The sequence below is a fragment of the Corvus moneduloides genome, chromosome Z (assembly GCF_009650955.1).
Source record: "Corvus moneduloides isolate bCorMon1 chromosome Z, bCorMon1.pri, whole genome shotgun sequence".
Taxonomy (NCBI): domain Eukaryota; kingdom Metazoa; phylum Chordata; class Aves; order Passeriformes; family Corvidae; genus Corvus; species Corvus moneduloides.
The window spans coordinates 28,801,628-28,819,383 of NC_045511.1; the positions used below are offsets into that span (position 1 = coordinate 28,801,628).

A 17,756-nucleotide genomic window follows, 5' to 3' on the forward strand; every position below is an offset into this window, starting at 1 on the left:
TGTCAGCAGAGCCAACTCTAACACGGCAGAGCGACTCTGTGCTGATTATCCCTAGCACAGCCACAGCCATAGGCACAGCATAGGTCCCAGCACAGGCACCCCAATGCTGCTGGTAAGCAACTCCCTGGTAAGGATGGGACAGAGGCTGCACTGCATTTCCATGGTGGGTGGCAGTTCTAAAGTGCAGATAAGCCATGGACTTCTGACTCCAGAGTGACATAGCTATGGTTTGGGTTAATTCAGCAGTGCAGCAGCTTTCACCTCAGCTGCTGTCCTCTCAGGGCTGCCTCCTTTCAGTTTTACAGAAGCAGAGGAAAGAACCAGCCAGAAGCCGGCTGTCTCATTCAAAACTGCACTGTGTGACTTACAGCGGGAGTAAGTCTCATCAGTTTCAACTTCTACAGAGGCAAAAATCTCTTCTTTTACTCTTGATCTTTTGTTAGCAGCATGAACGCACAGAAAACTGAACGTTGCTGCCATTATTTGAATGTATTGTTCTATGAGCTGGCAGATTCAGAGGACCAGTATTTAAAAAGAAAAAAGAAGAAAGAAAAAAAAAAGAGAAAGGAAACAACCCAAAGGTCTGTCAATTGTGCAAAATGCATTCCTGCACTGCAAGGTGGGTGGTCTGCTTGGAAGTTGTTATGGTTTCAGCACAAACTGCCACAGAAGATTAGTGATGTGTGCGCAAATACAGCGCTGCATTTGAAACGAAGCGGCTTACCTGTGTATTGAATGATGTTTAACACAAGTACTCCACTAACTGGCCGTCAAGTGGGAAGCGCCACTTCATGGGAAGTGGCACTCTAACATCGCATCCACTCTGTCAGGAATTTAAGTGGCATTTTAAAACTGAGATGAATACGCTCTCATTTCCCACACACAGAAACAGACGCATAAAACTCACAAAAAATTACAGATTCTGGGAGTGGAAAACGAGGTGTCTTTCAAGACAGAGCAGCAAGTTAATTGTCCAGCTTTACTGATTAAATTACTAATAAGGTGTAAAGCCAAATCAAGCCCTTTTGCAGTAGGTCGTTCAGTGCACAAACCCGGCTGAAGTACTTGCAGTGCCTAACACGGAAATTATTTTTCTTTTTTGGAAAACATCTGGACGTCTTTTCATCTGGAAATTGACTATTGTGTCAAATACAATATGTTTAATTATGTACTTTGTAGGTGTGAGAGTTGTAACTAAAGTAAACGAAAATTCTCGCTGTTCTTACAGCTGTGTTAATGCAAACAACACACGTGAAAGGGAAGCTGAAGGTAGTGTCTGGTTTAGCTTCAAGTTAGAGGAAAGTGTATTTGGGTGGGGATTATACGACCAAGCATTATGGCTGGTTTCAAATAACAGGTAGATTCGACTTATGACTAATTCACTTGATGTTTTATAAGTGTTAAAATTAGTTGTCCCATTGGCTCCGAGGACTGAAGTCCAACGGCATTCACGGAACAGTAATTAAGAGCACCCTCTTGTGGTCATTATTACGGATGTTAATTAAACCTTTTATGGTAAGCTGTTAATGTATCTGCTCTCTCACGCCAATAAGGTGCTCAGAAAGCTTATTAAAATATGCACATGAATGTGCTGTACATGATCCATTCTATATCAGCCCAACAGACGCAACTGCAAGGTTTTGTCTTGCTTATTCACCAAAAACTGTATGCTTTAAAATAAAAATATTTTAACATTTCATGCAGCTTAGGGCAAAGTAATTCCTTTATTTGCCATTTTCAAAATTGGCAAGGAAACCCTCAGAAAGGATACAAAAAATAATAGAGCAGTAAGTTTGGTCTCCATGCCCGTGAACTTAGCAAAAACTATAACAGAGGATGGAATTAATGCACAGCTGTATGAAGACAATCTGTTGAGAAGGAAGCAATGTGGCTACTGTAAAAGTGAGTCATGATTTACTGATCTTTACAGGTCTGTTGCAGTTCTCTGAAGCAATCATGGAACATGTACATCTTCCTTTTAACCATAACTTTTCTTAAGATGCCTAAATATGGAAATTACTCAAATACAGAAACTAATGTCTGATAGACATTACACATAAAACACAGTCAGAACATAAGCACTAGGTGGGAATGTTTGAGCAAATTATGTCAGCTCCAGTCAAGTTAGCTTTGGTTAGACTATATGAGAGGTATGGCATGAGAAACTGTCACAGGTAAGGGACAGATAGAAATAGTCTTTACAGAAGCAGATTAGGAAGAATACTTTATCAGTATGAGGAAATTTGCAACCAGGATTCTGCCCCAGTTAAGACAATTTTATGTTGCAATAGGAGATTACTGCAGTGTGCAGTTCTGAGCAATCACTTTGGGAAAATTAAGAAAGAGCAAGGAAGCAAGTTTCACAGTAGGAAGTCAATTAATGGAATGATGAAACAAACAAGGAAAGTATTCAAATTATCAGTGTATTAGAGAAGAAACTGAGGTTGTGCTACATAGTACTAAAATGTTCCAGAAGACCATTTCTATGGACAACAGGAGGCATACACTCAGAAAATAAAGGCATTGGGCTAGCACGTTCCAATACTTTTGAATGTACCATAAGAAATTACATTGCTCAGAGAAGAGAAGGGGTGACTAGTGCAGGTAAACAGTCCAAGACTATGGATATTTGGGGTTATTTGTACAGGCACTTTCAGATTTTGGCAGACACCAAGGTAAAAGTTAATGAATCTGTGAAATGTTGCTGGGACTTCACCAACTCTGCTTTTATTGCTTTCTCAGAAAAGAGAAGGAACAAAAAAAAAAGTTGAAACTAATAAAAACACCTCAAACATAAACTAGGAAAATGTGCAACACTCAGAACAACAAACGCACCCCGAAAACCAGAAAAACAAGAAGTGAAAAAATGGGACTTGAGGAAGATCCATACTTTGACAGATGAAAATCCAAGCTGGTTGAGTTTAACCATGCTGACACACCCTAGAGAGACCTAGAGCACCTGCAGACTTATGAACGAGTAACATATCCCTCCTGGCATGGGACTGTTCCGGCGGTACATCAGTTGCAATGGCTGGCAGCTGAGTATGTCAGGTCTTCAATTAGGGAATAGTCAGTTGCTGGACAGGATGCTTTCCTAGACAGGTGAGGATGCTTTCACTCAGTGGTGTACACTTTCATTGCCTCCAAATTCAAAGAGGATGCTGAAAACTGGAAACTGTTGGCCACTGCTGTGAAGAAAACTCTTGCTGAGCAAAACTCAAGAAAGTGCAGTCCCTTGCAACAGAAGTGTCCTGTCACTAGATCACTAACTAGATTCCAAAATCACTTAACTAGATTCCAAATCTAGTCAGGAAGAGAAAAACCTCATTTTTTCCCCTCTCTTATTTTTCTTCATGAACTACTTCCCACGCTTTAGGCATATCATGGCCTTTCAAGGGAAGAAAAAAAGGGGGTTCCAGTAAATGGCAAAGCTCAGTGTACCTATGCTACAAAGAGAACAAATTCTAAAAAAGTTTGATTTGGACAGCTTAGCCAGAAACATTTGGATGAAGTCGAAGTAGCACAGGAATGTAGTATATGTCAAACTCATAAGAAAGGAGTGAGAGGCACCATGAATTCTTTTTCTTTTCTTTCACTCATAAACAGTTTTGACTTAATCAGAGGTACTAAAACCTTTGGAATCCATTCTTCCCTGTTCCAAGAGAGAAATCAGTTAACATCATCTGTTAAATTGCTATGGTCACTGCTCCTCTTTCTAGCAAAGCAAAGCCAAGTTTTCACACTGAGAGGGAAAAAAGCAATCAAAACTAAGACAACAAAATCAACTACCTGAAGTAATCCAGGTAGCAAGACCCTGATCAGAAACTATTTTCTGGTCATGTTGAGAGGATACATTCAGATTATGTTCGAGATTCAAATTCTGTGGACGGCATAGACCCTCAGAAGCACCTCCCACTGGTCCTGCATTCCTAGGGGGCTTAAGTCATATGCTGGCTCCATATTTCTCTCACAGGTAGGTTGGTGTGAACCTAGAATGTATAGTCTCTAAGATCAGTTCCACATTCTCCTCCTCCTCTCATGTTTCAATGAGCTGAACTGGTCATGGCTCCTGGTGGTGTCTGTCCTGAAGAGCACGACCGAGGCCTGGAGGTGCATATGGACAGCACTGTGAGATGAACTCATCATATGTTTGCAGCTAACACTGGGAAAACAAAATGGAGAGAGAGATCTGACCAAACCTGTGGACAATGGCACCAAAATGTTTTGCAGAGATTTGAAAGGACCAGAAGAGATACATCTTGCTTAAACCCTGGAAACTGGGACATGATTTTCTTGCTACAGCAGACTTTGCCAGTTGTTTTATGGTTTTCCATTCCAGGTACTCTGCACACAGGAACAAGTCAGGCTGACTTGGAAGTAATAGTAAAAAAATCTCTTTATTCTATGGCTTGGGGAAAAAAAGGTATAATACACTGTGCGATATAAAGTGGAAATTTGAAGAATTTCTTTTTAAATACTTACATTCCCCATCTCCTTAAATACTTCAGCAAGGTCTGAATTTTCACTTTCCTCCAGAACACTCAGCCTTTCACCATCAATACAACTAAAGCTCATGTTTTGGAGACTATTATAATAGATGACGTACCTATTTTCTGTCTCAGAAATGCCCAAGATCCTCTTAATAGAACAAAAAAAGTAACTAAAACATTCGGCAAAGTTTCTTTATGTTTCTAAGTTGCTACAGGAAAGGTTCTTGCACGGATTAAATAACTGTCCATATAGAAATACTAGGATGGAGAATAAATTTGTCAATATATAGATCCCTTTTACATCATATGTGAATATTCCTACACATGACAAGCCATGCACATTTGGAAAGAAGGCCCCAAAACCTGAATAGCTCAACTTTATGACAGCTGAGACAGGTCTTCAAACCCATTTCTATAAAATCTCCTCTGCCAGCCACCAGTGGGGCAAGAAAAATATCCGAGTACCTTAGTTTTAGAAAAAAATACGTGTTTTCCTACAGTATTTTTTGTCCTTTGTATTGAAGTTATCAAATCACCAAAGGCTGCCATGCCACAGTTACAGAACTTGTTTGCTGTTTTGCCACAGTTTCCCACTCTTTAGTGCATGGAAGAGAAAGATGACTTTTTCTGGTAAAATACTGAAAGAGGATTTCTCTTTCTGGATTGCCAATCAACAGCAAAAGTGTGCAATCAGCTTTGTAGCAATCTCTGAAACAGGAAACAGCATTTTTTCATCATGTGGCCATCAACACTTTCCTGTTCACAGATATGAAACTAATATTTTCTACTGATATTAAAAGCCAACATATTATATTAAAGTCCTATTCAGGAATAAAACAGAAAAGTCATGTACAATGCTAGAAAATAAAAGATATTTACATTGTAATTTCACATTCAGTCATCTCCTGTAACGAGAAAATGATAAAAAACTTGCATTAAGATCTCCTGTCAGAGAAGAATGCCAATTTTTGTCTTTAAACATTAGTACTTTGATTCTTGCCTACCTGTTTATTTCAGATATGTTGCTTAGGCATTCAATACTTCATGTGTTTACTCCATTACCTATCTGTTCAACCAAGATTATATACACCAACTGGGGTATGATAAATGGAGCGTGAAGACAGGCCACATTACTATGAAAATCCTCTCCTACAGGTAGTGAGCAAAGGAGAAAATCTCAGAGAGATGACAAACTTAATTTAGTCTGCATGTCCCATTCTGTTCAACAGGATGATTCACTGTGTATCCCTGATCCATGAGCTACGGCATAGGTGAATTCAGAAAGAAAACATACAAATCGAAGCAAGTGCACTGTCTGGTTTTAACAAGTTCGCTTTGTTTTCACCAAGAAGCCAGCAATATTTCTCCATTTATTTATTTAACACAAAAAATGGGTGTATCAAACTAAAATACGATGGAAACAAAATCACAAAGGGCCTGCTATTTTTGCCCCACATTTGTAAGGATGCAATTGAACTATCATCTCCGATTCAAAATGCATTTGAAATCATTGGACAAAATCCAGTGCCTTAGTCATGCTCAGAGGCAGCAACCCAACACCATGTGTGTATTGGCCAGTCAGCTTCTGGCTACTGAATTCGAATGTGGCTAAAATAGATACTACCATATGAACCATCAAACAGAGGGAGAGGGATAGGTGAGAGAGAGGGGGAGGAGAGGAGTAAAGAGATTTTTGCCCACAGCTGCTCCTTCAAAAGACAAACTCATAGAAAAAAGTAAGACTGTTAGGCCTGTTTCTCATGGAACGAATATTTTCTACTGAGGAAGGACAAAAGGATGGTTTGGTTGTAGATATGCAACTGTAATGCAGCTGTATGCATATTGCTACTAAGATTTTGAGGACACATAGAAAGAAGTATATCATGAGGCAAAATAGAAATATATGCCCAGCGGCTGCTCTGTAAGTAACTCCTGGTCTAAATGAACAGTGTATTTGGTTAGAAAGACCTCATCACACAGGCTTATTGCTATTATGTGACTCCAGGTGTTTCAGCGTGTTCCTCCATGAATACAGAGGAAGAGGTGTACTGCCTTGGATTAAGAACCCCCATTCAGTCCAACATCCTGTTTCCACCACAGGCCACAAGCCAACGTCAAAGGAAGAGGAAAAGCAAGGCAAATACATGATATCTTCTCTGCAACACTCCCACAGCTTCCAACTGCTTTCAGCTCTGGGAATTTCCTGAGCATGAGGGGGTGTTCATTCATTAACTCTCAACACAGTCCTCTTCCAAACACTTGGCCCATCTTCCCTGCACCCCAGAGAAACACCCTGCACTCAGCATGTGATTCACAAAGGCACTGAACGAAGAACCATCTCATCTTTAGACTTGGGCTCCCGCTACCACAAATCTGATGGTTTGCACTCAAAAAGTCAGCTGGCATCCACCCTCTACAAATTACTTAGAATGTGAAGAGCCCCAGGCATCCTCCCTCTTTGGTGACAACTCAAAGCCTCAATTGTCCATTTAAAGGGACACAAAGCCAGACAGCTGAGCATCCTTGTTATTCTTTTCTAGTTCCAACATTTTCTTTCTAAGAAGCAGGAAACGCAAACAGGGAACAGTGCTCATGGCACCAATGCACCACAGATTTCTGGAGTGCCATAAATGTGTTCCCTGTTTTGTTCTCTATCCCTTTCCTTGAAATGTGCCTTGCTTTTTCCAAACCCCAAGATGGCATTCATGCAGAGCATACATACTTAAAAGTCACACTCCTGAGTGGTAGCAACCAATTCATGTATTTCTACCTTTTCTGTGAAGTTATGACTAGGTTTCTGCACACACATCACCTTGCATTTATCTACTCTGTATTTAGTCTACTTTTTACTGCCTAATTACCCACAATTCTTTACAGATGACCCTCACCCCTGCTAACTTAAAAAGGCTTTGCATAGTCAGCAAACATTCTTGTCTTGCTGATCACCATTTCCTCCATGGAAGTGATGAATTGTGAAGCACTGCTCAAGTGCCTCCCTGCGCTCAACTCCTCACTGGTGATGGTCTCTGTGGCTATGAAATAATGCACATCTGTGCTTGACAATTAATGACAGCCTACCTTCTAATACATGGCTACCAGCTTGGTATTACTCGGCATACAGAACCTGAAAAACTGTTTAAAACACAGATACCATTATAATTATTAACTCATGTGCACACATTAAGCTACACGTGTTTAATATTAAGCACAAATATTATTGCATGATCAGAGCAATGCATATGAGATAGTTTGCAACTCCTTGCTAATACACAACTATTAGTTTTACTACCTTCTCTTGGCCATGAAAATTAGGAGCATTGTATTTGATTCATTCTGGTCAGATGCAGCGATGGGCAGAATGTTCTGTTTTAATTGCCCCATCAGACTGCCCCTGAGAAAAAGAAAAAAACAAAAACCTCTAGTCTATGTTCCTAAAACAGTTTTACTTAATAAAACACTATTGCATAGATAGTTGCGGCCCACAGCCAATTTTATGTGAACGCCTTACCTTTGAATTTGCTTTCGTTTATGTATTCTGATTTTCTTTTAATCCTAATTCCAGTTTGATTGCATAACAATTATGTCCTTTTGCCCTTAAAACCCTTACACAGGGTCTCAAACTTGGCTTCACTTTAAGACAGTTTTGGTTTATGAATGATACAGAACTATTTGTTACCCTACAAGCACAACTCAGAAGTTCACTCCTCCCTAAATGTCTGCTCCTACAAAACAAGGAAGAGACTGACACCAGAATAGCATAAGGAATCCAAACATACGTGTGTTTGCTTTTCCTGCAAACATTTCCATTTCCAAGACATCTAGTGAACACTTTTCTTCAATCTTTTTAAATTTCACTTATTTCTACTGTGTTTATTAATTTGTTTGGAACTCCACTGTCAGTAAGTCCAAATGTATGCTCATACTGTATAATTGCATAAGCTGCTTCCTGTAGGCTGGGGTTACGATTTGCATTTTCATCTATTAAATACCTTGTGTTCTAGATCCTTCTCTCTGACTGTGAAACGTATTTGGACATCTCCACTGTGGCACTTTTCCAACTTTATACAAACACTGGAAAGCAATCTCACTGAAAGCAGACGGTTTAGTATGACTTGGTTATTAATTTTTAAGGAAGAGGTTCTGTGATCTGCGACAAGAGAAGTATTTTAATTGACGGGAGGAACTATCTAGCACTCATGCAAGTATTAGAACCACTTAAAATGTCTTCATCTGCATTTCTGTACGTGTGTGTGTGTATATATATATATATATATATATATGGAGATATATATAAAAATTTCCCAGAAGCAAGATGTTCTTTTCACAGCGTTTACAGCACACTCTGCTGGCTGTTGTCGAAAGTTAATGCCAAGCGAGGACGACAAGCTAAAAAGAAATAAAATGTTTTAGGACACAGCAGAAGCACAATCCATGCAGGTAATTACCGCGGGCATTTGAACGGAGAGGCACAAGGGACGTACTCTGGGAGCAGCAAGGAAGGGTTGGCAGAAAACTAGTTTAGCTTCACGGAAGAGTGTGAGCTTTTCTTCTTTTTTTTTTTTTTTTTTTTTTTTTGGGGGGGGGGGGGTGGGGGGGAAAGCAAGGCTTCTCCCTGTGCTGAGGTCATCCCGTTTCAGCATGGAGGCAGGGAGCACGCATCTGTGCCAGTGCCTCCATTTCCGTTCCCTCAAGGACAGGGCAGGCATTGCCTGACGGGCGGGCGAGGATCACTGGCTGCTCGGCATTAAGTGGCTTTATATGAAAGTGGCTTAGAGCCACATTTGCATGACAAAGCCATTTGCGCGTCCCTCGTCAATAAGGGAGGCTGCAGCCTCCATTTATCCTCCCTTGCGTGGAACACGCGAAACCATTAAGGGCAGGACGGGGATTTTGTAAGGAAAGCGCCCATTCCCCGCGCCGAACGAGGCTGGGATCACGGCGGGCTGCGCACAGCAGGAGCAGGGGCTGGGGAGAATGCTCCAGTACAGTTTTCAGGGCAGAAAACGTGGCCGGGGCCGTTTCCGGCCGAGAACCAACCTCGCGCAGGGCTGTGGCGGGGCCGGGCCGGGCGGACAAAAGGGGCATTGCTGGGTGACGCTGCTGAGGAATTCCTGCCGGGCGGGGCGGGATTTATGGCTTTTTTTTTCCACGGGGCCGCTCGGGCCCGAGGCGGGAGACGGTGCGGAAAGCGCAGGGTCATCATCGGCTCCCCTCCCCCAGTCCATCCCCTCCCCGGTCCCGCAGTCCCGTCCCGGTCCCGATCCCGGCACAACCGGCCCCCCCCCACCCGACACCGGCCCCCCCCCGGCCCGCGCGCCCCCCGCCCCCCACCCCCGCGCGCCACGCGGGCCGCGGGCCCCGCCCCGCCGCCTGGCCGCGCGCGCCCCCCCCTCCCCTCCCCCCTCGCGCGCCCTCCCGGCGCGCCCCGCGCGGCGGCGGCGGGGCGGGGCCCCCGCCCTGGCGGCTCGCGAGGAGGGGCGGGGCGGCGGCTGCGCGCCTGCGCGGGCGGCCTCGCCCCTTCTGTGGCCACCCCCGCCCCCCGCCCTGCGCAGGCGCAGTGCGGCGGCGGCTCGGCGAGGGGAAGGGCGAGAGCGGCTGCCGGAGCGGGGGGGACCACGGGGCTCCGCCGCTCCCGCCGCCGCCATGGCGGGCGCGGCCCCGGCCCCGGCCCACGAGCAAGATCACGAGCAGGAGACTTCGGCCGCGGCGGGCGAGCGGCCGCACCTCTCAGCGGCGGCGCTGGCGAAGATTGAGCGGAACCGGCAGCGGGCGCTGGCACTGCGGCAGGCGCGGCTGGCGGCCCGGCCCTACCCTGCCGCAGGTCGGATGGCGGCGGCGGCGGAACGGGCGAGTCCCCGCGCCTTTTTCTTTCTCTTTTTCAGGGGGGAGGTTTCGAGAGGGGAACGGCGTGGGGAAAGGGGGCGCCGCCGGGCGTGAGGCGGTGGGGGCGGCGGGCGGGGGGGGGGGGGGGGGCGGTAGGGTGGCTGGAACGGGGTGGGGGTTGGGGGGGAGAATCCGCCGCGGCGCGCGAGGGGCCCCCCCTCCCCCCACATGTGTGGGGGAGGGGGGGCCCTTGCACGCGCGCGCTCTCCGCGCGGCCCCCCGCCTCGCGCGCGCGGCGCGGCGGGGGCGGCCGCGCGCGCCCCCTGCCGGCGGCGGCGCTTTAACGCAGCGCCCGCCTCGTTTGTGCTCCCGCAGGCGGCGGCGCGCGGGCGCGGGCCCTCCCCAAGGTCGTGGACACGGGAGGGGGATTCTTCCTGGAGCAGGAGGAGGAGGAAAACGAGGAGAAGGAAGAGCGCGGCGCCGGCGAAAAAATCGTGCACCCACCCGGTAATTAAGAAAAAAATCCGTAGGGAGCGGCGGGGGTTTGGCGGGGAGGCGGCGGGAGGAGGCGGCGCCGCGTGCGCGGGGCTGGCGGGGGAGGGCAGGAAGGCGCGGGGGCGACAGTGAGCCGGCTCCGGCCGCGCCAGCGGGGCGGGATGGATGGGCGCCTTTTTTTTTTTCCCGGGCTTTTTTTACTCTCCTTTCTTACCCTCTTTTTCTTTCTTTTTTTCTCCTTTTTTTGTCCTTTTTTTTTTTTTTTTCGCCACCCCTCTTTCTCCTTCACACGTTTTTCTGGATGTGCTCGATTAGTGGCGCGTCCAATTCTTTTCAGCATTAAATCGGCTATAGCAAATGCGCGGTAATTAAAAATGAAGAATTTTAAGCCGCGGAAGTGGGACACAGCAAGTGCCCTTGGGTATAGCACATTTTAATATTTTTTTCCCCCATAAACGCTATTTCCATTATTTCTTTCGGGGAATCTGAATTTTAAGACCGACATGAGAGTAAATTTGCGCGGCTTTGTCGGTTGTGGGAATTTTGGGATTGATGTGGTTTGTGCCAAGACCGGAGCGCTGCTGCAGTGCCAGCTTTTATCGTTATAAAACGTGCTGGCGCCAAGTTACTGATCGTTCGGTGGAGGATTTCAGCACATTGCCTTGCGATATTCTCCCCCCCCCCAAAAAAAAACGAATGGAGAAGTAAGGGTCCCAAAATAGATCGACTTTCTTCTCTGGGATTGTCTTTGTCTTGCTTTGTTCTGCTTGAATCAGCTGCGGGGCTATTGGTGCAGTGTATCTCTTTGTTAGAAATCAGCACCAGATTTCATTAACAGTGTAAACAATTAGCAGCCCTGCTTCTTTTGATGGGCTAATGTTTAATAATAAATTAAAGTAGATCTGGGATGCCTTTACACTGGGCGTATTTTTTGCTGTGTAATTCATAACGTCATTGTCTTAATAAAATGTCTTCGTGTTCGGGAGCACTGCCTTAAATGATGGAATGTGATGTAAGAGTATGAAATGACTGTGAAGTACTGAGCATCCGGCTGTCGCTAGTAGGACTGAATTTACATAAAATGTCGTCTTTGCTGGATCGGATCTGCTATAAATGCAAACGCAATTAAAATGTATGGTGCTGCATGTCAACCATTAATCTTCTGCTTCAGGTGTTCCTAAAATTCCACAGCACTGTCTCACTTTCAGATTTCAAAACTGTATAGAAATGTTAATTTTCTGATAGAATACCAATGTTACTGTTCAAGGAATGTTCCTTATAGCTCTTATTCCCTGAATCGGTGTTTCTTGGTGTCCTATGGAACATAAAAGCAGATGGTGATGACGCTGGAGGTGATCCGCCCGTTGAGGATGCGGCCAGAAGCAGTGGCTGGCGCTGAGATGAGTCTGGGCTTGGAGCAGTGCTGAGAGGGCTTGGGGAGAGGATTGTAGTGGAGCTCCATCCCCATTCCACTCCTAGCAGCTCTCTGGCCATCCACCTCCGTTTCTGCCAGCTGGAACGGACAAGAACCTTGCCAACTGCCCCAGGCTTCCACTGAGCTCGTTTAGGGAGAGGCAGGTGTGGCTGAGCTAGGAAAAAAACTGGAGCAGAGCTGAGAGAACTATGATGCCAGCGCAGCTCCTGTAGTTTCCTGCTCTAGCCACCCTCTTCAAACTGAATCCCTTCTTTGCTTCCTCCTGTTTCTGCCTGCATGCCTTCTATAAATCAGGGCATATTTTGGGAGGGTCAGAACAGGAAGTAGCAGGAGGGGATATGAAGCACTTTGTGGGAGACATGTGGAGAATTTTTTTAAACAATGGCTAAGTTAAACTTGGATTTAAATGTTGAAATTTAGTACTTGAAACTGAATTTACCAACAAAAAAAACCCATTCCAATAGAGATGGAGTTGTGTGGTAAATGGGTTTGAATTTGTACTGTATTGTTCTGAAAAACTTTGATAGAGTGAAACTAGTTTGTAACATGCTTATGTGAATTCTAGTAAAGTTGCCTGTAATACCAATTCTAGATGCTTGTTTTTATCATTGTAGTCCCTTTAAAAAAGTATTTCTTTCCATTAGCACCCGTACTAGAATTTGACTATCTCATCTGTGGAGACTGTGGCAAAGAATTCATGGACTCCTACCTTATGCAGCACTTTGATTGCGCAACATGTGATAATTGCAGGTATTACAAATAATCAGGAGAGAAGCACTATTTTACATAAAGATTGCTGGCTATAATTCAGTGAGTTACAGTCTTTAATTTAAAGAGGCTGTCAGCAAAGAGACATATTTTAGTAACTTCAAAAAAATGTAAATGAAAGTTGACTGATACCCTGTGTATTTTCCATTATGGAATTGAATCACAGATTGTCTCATAAGCCTGCCTTAGGATAGGGGACATCAGTGGATTTTCATACGACATTATGGAAATAGGATGTCATGAGAGCAGTTGGTGTGTTTGTCAGTGTGAAAATTTATGTTTGGCTGCCGACTGGAGCCATTTAAAAACCTGATGGAACGCAAATATCTGCTCTCTGAAGTAGAGCAGGGATTAGGACAGTGTTTGCAGTCCCAGTGTTTTAACCCAAGTGAAGTTGGTACTTTGGTCAGCATGGGCGTGCTGGAAGCACAGCAGCCAAAGGGCAGAGCCCCCATGGGAGGTTACTGGTTGGCCTGCGGGGTAAGCAGGAGTTCGACCTTGAGAGGAGAGCAAGCTCTTATCTTTAATAGAAAACGCTCCAAAAGCCATCAAGATAACCAGGGCAATGAAACCAACGGCAGCAGCTGGCTGCCCGTGTGTGTAAGAATGAATTGGGTGAATGAAAGAAAAAGGGAGGCAGGAGTTCTGGGAGCCTACCCAGTTACTGCAGGGAGTGGTTAGGGGTGTGCACGTGGTGTAGGCAGTTCACAGTCATACTGGAGGCAAAGTTCTGTTGCGGAAGTTACAGTGAGTAGGAAAAGGATGTTAAGGACAGGACTTGGAACCTTTGGAATTCTTTTCCTCTGGTCTAAGCTCTTGTAGCTGATGGCTGGAGTGTCCTTGGTGCATTAGCTGTTACTGTGAACTTTGAATTCTAGTAAAGCTACATTTACAGCAGTACTTCCTTGATGACCGTTGTTAGCACTTAGTGTTTGGCAGATTGTTCAGCTCAAGCAATTCAAGTTGTACTTCAGTCAGGATTGCGTAAATGTAATTTTTTCCATTAACTCCTAAATGCTGCTGTGGTTACAGAGTTTTTCATTATCTCTCTGGTAAAAGCTACAGTCTTTTAAAAGTCTGTGGTGGTTCTGCCTACTGTCTTGCATTATAGAAACAAGTGCTCTGTCTGTGTTGCTTATCAGTTTCTGAGATCTAGAAGCATATGGAGTGTGTGTATTCTCAGGTGATCTGACCTGTGTCACATTACGCATTCTTTCTGTCTTGACCATGTCAGTCAGGCTTATACCTCTGTCCTCTTGGATTGCATCTAGGTTAGGTGAATACCTGAAATTACTTATACTCATTTTAAGTTTCAGTTATTCCCTCTTGTAATAAAATAGAAGAAAAGCCTTTGTAGAAGAGCAGGCTTCTCAGCCTGTGTTTGCTAAAATGGGGGGAATTTTTAAACACTTAATTTCAGTAAGTCTAGTCTGGAGTTTAGCTAGACTTTTGGAATCCAAAGTTATTTGCATGCATAAAAAACAGGATTAGGGCTACCTGTATTTCAGGAATGTTAGAAAGAATGGGGGCTTAGATGTTGAGAACCTGTGGTTTAAGGGTGTAGCTTTCTCATCATTATTTTACATCTTGCAGAGATGTTGAAGATAAACATAAGCTTATAACAAGGACAGAAGCGAAAGAAGAGTATCTCCTTAAAGACTGTGACTTAGACAAGAGGGAACCAGTGCTCAGATTCATTGTGAAGAAAAACCCTCATAATTCACGATGGGGTGAAATGAAACTTTATTTAAAACTACAGGTATATAAACTTACTGTGTTTCAGACCGTTTTTTACCTTTGTACAGCTTTGGTTGTCTACTTGGTACCTGAATGATTTTGTCAAAGCTAAGTGTGTTATGTATGGCTTATTACAGTTAAATGGTTGCGGTCCAAGTTGTGAAAATAACTGGTTTTGAGAGCATTTTAAAGATGTTCATTGAGCAGAACTTTAATGGGTTGCACAACTACAAGTCACAAAGCACATGGCCCTTCAGTGCTACTCTGAAGTGCATGGGGCAGTTGCAGCTGTATGTGGCCTTTTGTAGCTGTGTTCACAGATTTGCCTGCAGAGGCAGCAGGAAAGGCAAGTGGATTTCTCAGGGCTCTTGTTATTTCTTGTTTGGTACTTCATAGGAATCATATTGCTTTAGTAAAATATGGGCAAAATTAGAGCTGGGTTTAAGTTTTCCTAAGTTACATCCAGCTGAGACTAAAAACCAGTGTTGCCTCTTCCTGTGGAAGGGGAGTGCAGTCTTTGTGAGTCAAGAGCAGAGAGGTGGCAGAGGAAGATAGGTTGGTTTATGTATGTGTAGGGAAAAATTAAATTTGTGAGTTAGAATAGTTTACTTTTATCGTTTCAGGGGAAAAAAAAAGGCATTTATGTCCATCCTGTAGGTAATCAAGCGTTCACTTGAAGTCTGGGGTAGCGAGGAAGCATTGCAAGAAGCAAAGGAGCTCCGCCGTGATAGCAGAGAGAAGATGAAACAGAAGAAGTTCGACAAGAAAGTTAAAGGTAAAGTGTTAAAATTACATACTTCAGTACCTGAAGTGTAGTTCTATTTAAATCTGTGTCTGTATCTGATTAAATTACTGAGATTCAGTATGGCAGAATGGAGGTTTTCCAAGACTGGGGGTGAGCCTGGAGCAGTCTGGTCTGACCTCATAGCTGACTGTTTTGGGCAGTGTTGGACTGCACGACTGAGGTCCTTTGCAGCTTGAATTCTCCTGTTGTCCTGTGGACATGATGTGACAGAAATGAATTAAAATCGTTCATTATAGTGTTTTTCAAATTTTTGGGTATGACCCAGAATGTGCCATGGATTGCTCTTGATACTTCTGACTGTGGAAGACTGGGATTTTTGTGGCAGTGGGTTATAATTCTATGATAGCTTCAGGTGGAGTGGCTGTAATGAAGGTAGAAAACAGGTTTTCCTATTGTTCACAGCATTCCTAGCTGCTGTCTTTACTGCACTTTACTCTTCAGGTTTTTTTCCTAATAAATTAGTATTTAGAAGAGTATTTGATGGGTGGAACTTCTTGTGCCACCTGTAGCATCCATGCTTTGCTTTGGGGTGGCATTTACAAGGGCAGAAAGCTCAAGCTGGCTGTACTGGTGTTTTCTGAAGGAGGCAGAACTTGAGACTGCACAAATAACCGCTGTCTGGGCCATTGATGTTGTGTGCACAGAAGGACTGGCAGCAGACTGTAGCCAAGGTGCCAGAGTTCAGTGCAAGTACAGGCCTTAACGTGACAAAGTTTGCAGCCTGAATGGCTTGGCTCAAAATGTGACCACATTTTGCTGTTCAGTATGCTTGCCACCCGCTTGCAACATCCGAATAATATCTTGGGGTCTGCTGCCAGCTTGTGTGCTCTAGAGAACCCGCGGATTTCACTGCGGATGCTGCAGAGGCAACTCATATTATTGGGCATAAAGCTTAGAGAATGCCAAGTCATTTGGGAGGCTTACTGTGACCTGAATGAAAATGACTCTTTCTTGGTCATGTAAAATAAATGAGGTGTTCTATAAAAACTTTTCCTTTGCATTCCACCGACCCCTTTTGGATACCTTTGAATGGCTTTGTGTAAAAAGGCAGCGAGCAACATGTCCTTAGTCCAGATGGAAAATCTTTGCCTGTGAGATCCCATGACAGTGTAGTTCTTGGCCTTTAAAATATGCAAACAAGGTGAGGATTGCAAGGCAAGTCAGAGCTTGTTCTTGCAAGAGCAGATTCTTTCCCAGAATTTGTGAAGACAGGCAGCAAGCATATTGTCATCTGTAGGCCTCAGGAAGCTGGGTAGCTTGAGTTTTATTAAACATTATTCAAGATTTATTAAAATCTTAAAATTTTCTTGTATTTCTTACCAGAACTCCGCCGTGCCGTGAGGAGTAGTTTGTGGAAGAAAGAAGCTAGTATCCACGAACATGAATATGGACCAGAAGAAAACATTGATGAAGATACATATAAAAAGACATGCACTGTATGTGGTCATGAATTAACTTATGAGAAGATGTAGTGTTAACCTGTTGTTTTTTCAATTTTACTTTGTTTTTAATGGTATTTTATATTAAAGTCAAATAAATGCTAATTATGAACAAGCTGTTGCCAAATTCTATGAAGGTTTATATTTCTCCGTTGAAAGAAGCCCTGTGAAGAACAGTAGGCTTTGGCTTTTAAGCTAGATGTTAGGGTAGAATATAGCACGTTGGCAACAGTTCAACAGTTGGTGTCTTCCTGGTCAAAAGGTAAGTTTGTATCATTGTACTTGATGCACTGATGAAATGAACTTCTTCCACTGCTTTTCTGCTTCTGTCAGGAGGAAGGCTCTGTATTTTCTCCTGACTGTTGTCTGGTTTTCAGTTACTGGTCATGGGCAGGCAGAGGGCAACAAGCTGATAAAGCAGCACTTCTGGCAGTGGGAGACCATATCAGGAGGCAGGTTCTCCTTTGGCGTGGATACCCAACTCCGTAAAGGAGAATTCTCTCTTGAAAGGAAAGCTGCCTGCTCCTTGAGATGTTCTGACACATCCCTACTGTGTTTCGCAGGATAGAGTCCTTTTTTTTTTTCTTTCCAATTTTGAACCAGAGACCAAGGTAAGGGTCAAGACTTGTCCTTGGGGCAAGAGGGAAATAGCATTCCACAGCAGGGTTCTTCTAAATGCACCTGAATGATGTTTGCTTTCAGTCGAGGGTGAATTTACTTTCAAGTTTAAATTTCAAATTCTCATTCTTGCAGCTGTTGGGGAA

At 44.1% G+C, this 17,756-nt stretch overlaps 1 protein-coding gene across 1 annotated transcript; it reads left to right on the forward strand.

Moving 5' to 3' along the window:
* Window positions 1-10,051: 10,051 nt before the first annotated feature.
* Window positions 10,052-17,119, forward strand: XPA (XPA, DNA damage recognition and repair factor). The gene is made up of 6 exons (XM_032096589.1): window positions 10,052-10,311; window positions 10,689-10,820; window positions 12,888-12,993; window positions 14,605-14,770; window positions 15,406-15,523; window positions 16,877-17,119. Exons 1-6 carry the CDS (start codon window positions 10,134-10,136, stop codon window positions 17,023-17,025), a joined length of 849 nt encoding a protein of 282 aa, XP_031952480.1. The 5' UTR covers window positions 10,052-10,133; the 3' UTR covers window positions 17,026-17,119.
* Window positions 17,120-17,756: the final 637 nt, after the last annotated feature.

Bases quoted from the DNA above. Each gene is read 5' to 3' on its own strand.
- XPA (XM_032096589.1), top strand. From the start codon at position 10,134: ATGGCGGGCGCGGCCCCGGCCCCGGCCCACGAGCAAGATCACGAGCAG. The intron at 10,312-10,688 runs GTCGGATGGCGG...GTGCTCCCGCAG, and splicing joins CCGGCCCTACCCTGCCGCAG to GCGGCGGCGCGCGGGCGCGG. The intron at 14,771-15,405 runs GTATATAAACTT...TCCATCCTGTAG, and splicing joins AACTTTATTTAAAACTACAG to GTAATCAAGCGTTCACTTGA.